The 9,686-nt window shown below is 33.6% G+C and overlaps 1 protein-coding gene across 1 annotated transcript; it reads right to left on the bottom strand.

Annotated features, from left to right (window-relative positions):
• Positions 1-377: 377 nt before the first annotated feature.
• LOC109799738 (major pollen allergen Ole e 10) lies at positions 378-3,719 on the bottom strand. The gene is made up of 4 exons (XM_020360362.3): positions 3,372-3,719; positions 1,965-2,303; positions 763-793; positions 378-683 (listed from the first exon to the last, which is right to left on the bottom strand). The coding sequence occupies exons 1-4, from the start codon at positions 3,424-3,426 to the stop codon at positions 581-583; spliced, it is 528 nt and encodes a 175-aa protein (XP_020215951.1). The 5' UTR covers positions 3,427-3,719; the 3' UTR covers positions 378-580.
• Positions 3,720-9,686: the final 5,967 nt, after the last annotated feature.

Genomic DNA, 9,686 nt, shown 5'->3' with positions numbered 1-9,686 from the left:
GACAAATATTAATATTTATGCTATTTTATTTTTAAAAAGTAATGTATAATTAAAGATCAATACAAATAAAATTAAAGTTGGGAGCATTAATCACTTGCAAATGGAATAGTTTTTCCTGGTGACTTGAGTACTTTTTCCCCCTTTAATTTAATTAAAATGAATAAATAAATACACATCTTTTAGAAAAGAGATAAAACACAAAAAACAAACGCATTCTTTATCTTAAAAAATATATAATAAAAATATTCCCTTAAACCAAACATGTCTTTAAATATGAAATAGTCCCTAATCCAAATAACAAAGAAACTGGGGCATAAAAGTTTGTCCTGACCTAATCAGGGATTTGAAATAGGATTTTAAAGAAACAAGACAGAAAATTAAGCAGCAAGGGAAACGAATAATTCACAAATTAAACTGCAGAAAGAAATTATTTGCACAATTAGAGATTCTTGTCATGACCCAACATGAAAGCTAAGGATACCTTAGCAACAAAAACACAATTACAAAATCCTAACAAAGGTACATTCCCTACCTTCCTCTAATTCCCTTTTTCTTTTGTCCATAGTTTTCCCGACCATAGTCATATCCAAAAGTATGAAAGCAGTAACAGAGCAGCAAGTTTCGACCAAACTAGGCTTTGGTTATGCTTCCTTAATGAAGGTGGCGCAGAAGAACCAACAGATCTGTCACATAAATAATAATGATGTAAATGTGATTCAATAAAATAAAATAAAGCTAGTTATGCTATGATATCATACATACCCAGATGTAGAATAGACACATTTTCCATAACCTGTAGACAAAAGAAACACAAGTTCAGAATGAATTCTATATCAAAATCCAAGTATGAACATTATTCTCGAGGGATCACATGCAGGATTAAAATTCCTCGTATTCCAAAATCTTCTTAATTAGTATTTTAAGGTGCTTTTGAATAACCTAACATGAATCTGAACATATACCAATTTTCAGAAAGCATCCAACAAATAATGCGTAAAATGTACACTATATGACATGAGGAATATAATCCAAAGTGTGTACCTACTTATTATACACATCAATAATAAATTAATAATCAACTCAAAACAATTGCTAATCGGAAAGTAAACCTTCTGGTATCTTCTAACAGAATATCACATCACAACTTCATATTAGAAAAACCTTTTCATGTTTTAGATGGAAAAGGTGTTAATTAATTTTAAACTTTAAAGAAACCGACTACAATAATGCAAATGCAAAAAAAAAAAAAGCACACGAACAAAAGTAAATTACTTGGTTGGATGAAATTAATTGCTTAAGCACCCGTTTTTCAACACCTCACACCCTTCTCAAACAAAAAAGAACGAAAGATATAAATGCCGAAAGTTCCAGAAATCTTTAACACTTGACATATATTCACCAATCAGCTGATCAAAATATAAATATATATATCCACCAACCAGAAAGAAATTCAGTAAGGATCACACAACTAACGTTATTCATTAATCATTACACACTGCAAAAGCATCACTATGGTACCAAAAGGGAAAGGATGCTACGTAGGCATCAAAAACTAAAATGGCAAAGCGGTAAAGTACTAAAGCTCCCAACATGCAAGAGGCAAAACTGTTTGCTACTTCTGATCTTCACATATAGAGTACACACATGTTTTATTGGTGGGGCTACTAATCACATATTCCATAACATAAAATTGTTACAGCATGAAACATAAGCTTCCAGATTAGATAAATTTTTCAATAGGCACTCATACGAAGATAATAAAAAGATAAAACTAATTAAGTTTCTACCAATTAAAATTAACTTATGAACTTTAAATTTCATAGAAGTTTTCTTGTTTAACCTGTCCCAAGACTGATTTCAATATTAATATTGTAAAATGATATTATTTTACTTTCTTATTTTTTTTATACGTGTTTATTGAAGAGTCAATCAGGATTCAAGACAGAATTAAATATTTAACTTACTGGGGTTATGTTTGGTCAAAGCAGCAGTTCCTCCAAAGTTGCATGCAATATCAGAATTGCCATTAGTCTGATAGTAGGTGTTGAAAGCAAAGGATGCATGAGAAACTAGTGTGTCTGGTTCAAAGCATGGCCCACCTTGTTGGATGGCTTTGCAATCTGCCATTCCAAGTCCACAGGCCCAATCAAGAGCACTCTGCAAGTCAGCTTGGGAAACACCAGCAAGGGCCACACACCAAGTTGTTCCATCAATGAATGTAGTGTTGCCTTCAGGTGGTGACAATGTTGCCACTGGGATTGCACCCTCTGATTTCTCTTGCACCACAATTCCCCTTCCCATGGCTAAATATTTTTGCCAAAGACATAGATAGAACCAAGAAATACATATTACTAATTAATGAATAAATAAGCCACCAAACTGATCATTCATTTTGTGTTGTATTTTATGAAAATTATGTGGTAGCATCAACCGTTGGTCCACCAATAAACAACGCATGAAAAGGAAGAAGTGAATAGAAAAAGTGGTCTCAGCAGTGTGATCACTTTATACACAGAATTTAGATTATTTGGAGGATTGTGGCGTGAAGGAAGTAAAGAATTTGAAACTCGTCACTCTCATCCTTTTATCCCCTTTTTAAACTAAAAACTATCCTTGATTGCCAAACCAAAAAATTGCTAGAGTTTGGTCATAAGAAAATTGGTGGGTTTAGGGTTTTTTAAAGCCCACAAAAAAAAACGAAAAGTAAGGTTACAAATAATGACTCAAAGGAGATACAACAAATATTTCGTCACAATTTCACAATACTCATAAATGAGACTCAAAAAAAGATTAAAAAAATGCAATAATCCATTTCCCCGATTACAAGACAAGAAGGTGAAAAGTGGTGGCTTGGTAGTTTTGGAGGATTTTTTTTTTTAATTAGTTCTCATCCACTTGACAAGAAGAGTACAAAAAGATGCTCCACTAGTTTTGTTTCAAGAGTCAGAGCAATGAGAGCATACTCCTTTCTCCACGTTAAATATTGAAAATCAACATAAGTCACACCATTTTTGTCAACCTATAAAAATAAAAAAGGACCCCCTCCCCCAAATAAAAAAATCCAAAATTTATTATTGCAAGAAAAATAAAAGAATGGAAGTACCAAAAAAGAAAGAGGAAAAGAAAGAAGATTTATTGATTGATTAGCAAGAGGCAGCGCACACTAAGATCTGATGAAGGAGTAAGTTTTAGGAAAATGTGATCTCGAAAGTAGCACACTCCATAATAGTAAGACACTCAAAAACTAGTCTAAAATAAAACAAAGTAAGAAAAAAAAACTAGAGAAGAAATGCGCAAAGAACAAGAAAAACATGAAGAGAGAAACAAAAACAAGAGCAAGGTAGTGAAAGCAAAGGAGAAACATGACATACCCAGATAGCATTTGATAAAAAGCAGGCACAGAAAAAACCAGATTTTGTTTGTCATGGTTGGAGCTTCAAATAGCCCAGTTGGTAGAAAGATTATATAGAAGTTAATATTCCAAGTTTTGGGTGGAGTGTAGACACTAGGCAGTATAGTGCTATAATAAGAGCAGCAGTGTCAATGGAATCGGCGATTACTTGAAGGAAGATTTCATTTAATTGTTTTTTCTTTTTCACTTTTTTGTGATGTTTTATATTTGTGAGGAAGAAGAATGCATCCTTGTGAAGGAAGTACTATCTTTGACAGAGTGCAGCAGTGGATACATTTTAGCCTTTTCACGCTCACGCTGCTACAAAAGCCGCTAGAGTCCAGCGTGTAGTATAAAGCCTTCCATTGTTATTATTAACTTTAATTTACAATAACATACTAAGATACGTCTCCTTCCTGTTACTTCATTCTTCACATTTACACTCTTCTATTTTATTCCCTCCACTTATGAAAATAAATGAAAATATATATATATATTTATTGATTTCAAATATAAACAAGTCTCAATTCATCTCACTCTATTTAATATTATCATATCTAAATATCTCTTTATTTAATTAAAATTTTATTTTTAATATCTTTTTTATTCTTGATATTAAGAAAATAAGTTATTTTTATATAAAATTAATAAAATTAAATAATATAAACAACTTTCCTTAATTAGCGTGAAGCAGTGAATAATTTTGTAAAAAGAATTAGCATGAATTAAACACACACGTCTATGTAATATGAAGAATAAATATTTATTCTATATATCTATAATTTATAATAAAAATATATTGTTCAATATATGAATTATATTATAATAAAAATTCATAATAAATAAATTGTATGAACATATAAATTATATTTTAAATTTATATTAAATAATTGATATTGTAATATTACTTCTATGAATAATAATTAAAAAATATAGAAATTAAATATAAAATTAATTAGATGAAATATATATACACTAGTATTTTAGTTTGTGTAATATAAAAATAAATATTTATTTTATACAACAATAATTTATAAGAAAAAATAGTTTTGAATATATGAATTATATTATAATTAAAATTTATATTAAGTAAATATTTTTAACATATAAATTGTAATTAAAATTTATAATCAATAAATTTTTTAGCATAAATCATATTTTAAATTTATTATAAATAATTTATATTATAATATTTTAAGAGATATTAAAATTTAATATAAAATTGGAAAATAAATTAAAATAGATGAAAAATTAAGAAAAATATTTAAAAATACTCGCACAACATATATTCAGAGAAATTTATATTAGTATCAGGGGAACATTACAGCACTCTCCTTCGCTTCTTCTCGTGCCTTTTGATTTTATTTGTCTTAGTAGTCTCTTAGGAGTATATTCACACGACGAAAGATAATTTCTGTTTGCATTAAAAAATAATAACACATAAAATTTGAGTTATTAATGCTTAACAGAATTAAATACCATTTTTTTAGAAAATTAACAGAATCTATTTTTCAAAAAAAAAAAAAACAACAACGGAACCTTGTTAGAATATTTTTGTAAAAGAAACAGTAAGGAATGGGAAGATCAAGGGAGGCCCATTTGATAACACCACTAACTTTCTCGTCCATTTCAAACACCAATGTGCACTATGGACCAAAGCAAAAAGGTTGAATGCGTTGCTTAAAAAATGGGTCTTGTTCCGGTTAAAGGGTGGATTAGGGTTTTTTCCTAGATCAAGTCTCAAAGTCAGAGCATTCAAAAGTGTAATCTGTCATCTTAACTCTAGGGTTTCAGGTTTTATACTTTTCTATTCATGGGCCACCTGGGCCTTGTGAGTGCGAGAATTTCCATAACGGTTTTCCTTAGGAATATTTGATTATCAAAGATAGGCTTTTCATCCTTGATTCTCGGACTAGTCCAAAGGGTGAGACCCACTCGGACTTTGGCCAACCATACCCTGGCCGAGCTCATCATGGTCGAGCACACCCTGGCCGATCTCACCATGGCCGAGCACAGCCTGGCCGATCTCACCATGGTCGAGTGCAGCCTGGCCGATCTCACCATGGTCGAGCATAGCCTGGCCGATCTCACCATGGCCGAGCGCACCCTGACCGATCTCACCATGGTCGAGCACAGCCTAGTCGATCTCACATCAGCCAAGCACATCCTGGCCGAGCACAGCCTGACCGATCTCACCATGGCCGAGTGCAGCCTGGCCGATCTCACCATGGTCGAGCACACCCTGGCCGACCATACCCAGGCCGGGCTAACTCACTTGGTTGGATAAGGTCGGTCTTTTCACCGAGACAACTCCTGTGAGGGTGGTCGGGTCATATTCTAATCGGGCTCACCCGTATTACAAAATAGGATCGGTCCTTTACCGAGTGACCCCTCGTGGCAGGGTGACATGGGTCTCGGTCCTTTTTCCCACGCCCATATCGAAAATAGGCCAAGACGGTACACTTACCTTCTAGCCCTGAGCCTAAAAGGCGAAAGGGCTTAAGCAACCGCTCCTATGAATCGTATCGAAAATAGGCCGAGACGGTACACTTGCCTTCTAGCCCTGAGCCTAAAAGGTGAAAGGGCTTAAGCAACCGCTCCTATGAATCGTATCGGAAATAGGTCGAGACCGTACACGTGCCACGTGGCGGCGCCTGTTACCAAAGTTAATAACGGGGAGTTGGTGGATCCTCCCGAGGACGATTAAAATTGCTGGTTATTTGTAGTCTCTTTACTTTCCAATGAACTATGCTCTATTGTTTGTTTTCCCCCTTTTGTTATGAACTATGCAAGGCTTATTGTTTTCAATTATGCCCCTGTTTTTGGAGATATCGAGAATGGATTTGCGAGAAATTTCTAAGTTAAAAACTTGTCATATTTGAAAAGGATGTTGCCTACACGCCGATTTCATACGCCGACCACGAAAATGAGTGAAAAAATTTCTAAGTTAAAAACTTGTCATATTTAAAAAGGACATCACCCATACGCCAATCTCATACGCCGACCTCAAAAAATGAGTGAAAAAATCTCTAAGTTAGAAACTTGTCATATTGAAAAGGCAATCGCCCATATGCCGATCTTAATGATCAATAAGAATTTTTTGTAAGTGCAAAGTTGAATATTTTGAATCGGGTAATCGCTGATACGCGGATCACGATAGTGAATGAGAATAATTTTATGAGTTTAGAGTTGAAATACCGAACCAGGTAGTTGCCTTTATGTCGATCGCAATAATGAATGAGACATTCTGGTCTCCTTAAAAATTAGGAAAGTAATTCCGAATTAAAAAATATTGTTGAACGATGAGGTCGTCCTAATTCCGATCTCATGAAGAATAGTTCAAATAATTCCAAGTTTAATATTGTTGGTGATCAATGAGATCGACCGAATTCCGAACTCTTTTAAAAATGAAGAAAAATAGTGGGGGTCTTCAAAACGCCGACCTTATGGTTAACGAGATCCCTTCCGAGTTGGTCTTCAAGTTGTTTATACTCGCCCAGTCGGATTTTTACCGATCAATCACGAGTTTGGTCTTCGAGTTATTTATACTCGCCCATCGGATTTTTACCGATCAATCACGAGTTTGGTCTTCGAGTTATTTATACTCGCCCAGTTAGATTTTTACCGATCAATCACGAGTTTGGTCTTCGAGTTATTTATACTCGTCCAGTCGGATTTTTACTAATCAATCACGAGTTTGGACTTCGAGTTATTTATACTCGGCTAGTCGGAATTTTACCGATCAATCACGAGTTTGTGTTCGAGTTATTTATACTCCCCAGTCGGATTTTTATCGATCAATCACGAGTTTGGTCTTCGAGTTATTTATACTCGCCTAGTCAGAATTTTACCGATCAATCACGAGTTTGTGTTCGAGTTATTTATACTCCCCAGTCGGATTTTTATCGATCAATCATGAGTTTGGTCTTCGAGTTATTTATACTCGCCTAGTCAGAATTTTACCGATCAATCACGAGTTTGTCTTCGAGTTATTTATACTCGCCCAGTCGGATTTTTACCGATCAATCACGAGTTTGTCTTCGAGTTATTTATACTCGCCCAGTCAGATTTTTACCGATCAATCACGAGTTTGGTCTTCGAGTTATTTATACTCGCCTAGTCAGATTTTTACCGATCAATCACGAGTTTGTCTTCGAGTTATTTATACTCGCCCAGTCGGATATTTACCGATCAATCACGAGTTTGGTCTTCGAGTTATTTATACTCGCCTAGTCGGAATTTTACCGATCAATCACGAGTTTGTCTTCGAGTTATTTATACTCGCCCAGTCGGATTTTACCGATCAATCACGAGTTTGGTCTTCGAGTTATTTATACTTGCCCAATCAAAATTTTACCGATCAATCACAAGTTTGGTCTTCGAGTTATTTATACTCGCCCAGTCAGATTTTTACCGATCAATCACGAGTTTGGTCTTCGAGTTATTTATACTCACCCAGTCAAATTTTTACCGATCAATCACGAGTTTGGTCTTCGAGTTATTTATACTCGTCCAGTCGGATTTTTACCGATCAATCACGAGTTTGGTCTTTAAGTTATTTATAGCCTAGTCGGAATTTTACCGATCAATCACGAGTTTGTCTTCGAGTTATTTATACTCGCCCAGTCGGATTTTTACCGATTAATCACAAGTTTGGTCTTCGAGTTATTTATACTCTATTGCGGGTTGCATCAATTGTCCCATGGCGGAGGCTAGGTGGGCCAAGTCACTGTCGAATCATGGCGCTTGGGCTGCTGCGCTCTTAAGTAAAAAGAGTTGCGCCTTGACTATTAGTTATAACTTTTGGCCTAGTGGTAAGCGCTCGATCCAACAATTGGTATCAGAGCCAAGGTCATGAGTTCGATACCCAGCGGAGCAATTGCTGAGGGGGAGATTGTTGCGGGTTGCATCAATTGTCCCGTGACGGAGGCTAGGTGGGCCAAGTCACTGTCGAATCATGGCGCTTGGGCTGCTGCGCTCTTAAGTAAAAAGAGTTGCGTCTTGACTATTAGCTATAGCTTTTGGCCTAGTGGTAAGCGCTCGATCCAACAAGTTCAATCTGAGATAGAAGGATGATTATTGCTGCAATCCACATTCTTGTTTTTGTCCATCGGTGTTGGTGAAACAAGAATCAATCAAGGGCTTTTGTTTCGGTGAGGATTGTTGGAATCGGAAGAATTTGTTAGAATATCAACATAGTTTTTTCTGGTTCTCCAATTTTTCGATTAGAAACAACTTGATGAAAACAAAAAGCAAAACGAATATGAGAATCGAGGGAACCAGAGTATTGATCAAATATTATCTCGGTATGAGAGAAAACTCGAGATTCTTTTTTCATTAATCATATTCATATTAATTGATTTGGGAAATTTGAGGAAAAAAAAATCTAATTTCACATAACTCTCTAAGTATCTCTTTAATTTCTTTACTACACTATATATTATATTTGTCATTTTTTTTCTTTTTCAATTCCTCCTATCTACTACGATTTCTTCTATCATAAAATATATCAATATGTAAAAGAATATTCAATACACATTTTCCTTCTTTTTTTTTGAGTATTGCTGTAACTTGTGTTCAACTATTATCCCTCTCTGCATATCATGAGTCCGGTTTCCACATTATACAACGGCGTTTGTGGTTTTAAGCAAGTGTCTAGTGAAAAGTATTTTAGTTGATTTTGTATCTTATTAAATATGATTTTAATGAAAATGCAAATGTTTGATTATTTAAGTAAAATTCGTTTTACTGTCAAACTTCAATTTGATCAGAATAAAAAAATATGTTTTATGGAAAACTTAAATATGTTTTAGTTTTTGTAAATATGTAAAATGAGTTATAATTGATTTTAGTCTTTGTGAAAAAAATTATATTTTTTATCCTTCTAAAATTGAAAATATTATTTTTAATCTTAGTATTATGTAATCTATTAGCTATTTTTGTGTTTATTACATAATCAAGTGATTATTCTTAATGTCACCCATAATTGTATTTGATACGATAATGTAATGTGACACTTATAATTTTTTTTTAGAAATCTTTAAAACAAATATTGATTATCTATTTTAAAACGAACATTAAGAATAAAAATAATGTTTTTGTATTTTTAGAGGGATGATAATCAAAGAAAATATTTTATAGAAATCAAAATCAAAGTTTACTCAATTTATTTAGGAAACAAAAATAATTATTTCAAATTTTAGAAGAATGAAGAAAAAAATGTAGAGACTAAAATTAAAATACAGACATTTTTTATATGAACTAATACATATTTAAACCTTTTATTAAAGTTAAA

Source organism: Cajanus cajan, chromosome 2 (genome assembly GCF_000230855.2).
Source record: "Cajanus cajan strain Asha chromosome 2, NIPB_CcT2T_4, whole genome shotgun sequence".
Lineage (NCBI taxonomy): Eukaryota > Viridiplantae > Streptophyta > Magnoliopsida > Fabales > Fabaceae > Cajanus > Cajanus cajan.
This window is presented reverse-complemented; position numbering and strand designations above follow the sequence as displayed.

Coding starts and splice junctions, on each gene's coding strand:
- LOC109799738 (XM_020360362.3), bottom strand. CDS start 3,426: ATGACAAACAAAATCTGGTTTTTTCTGTGCCTGCTTTTTATCAAATGC. Junction 2,304..3,371: donor TTTTATCAAATGCTATCTGG/GTATGTCATGTT, acceptor AAAAATATTTAG/CCATGGGAAGGGGAATTGTG. Junction 794..1,964: donor TTTGACCAAACATAACCCCA/GTAAGTTAAATA, acceptor TTTTGTCTACAG/GTTATGGAAAATGTGTCTAT.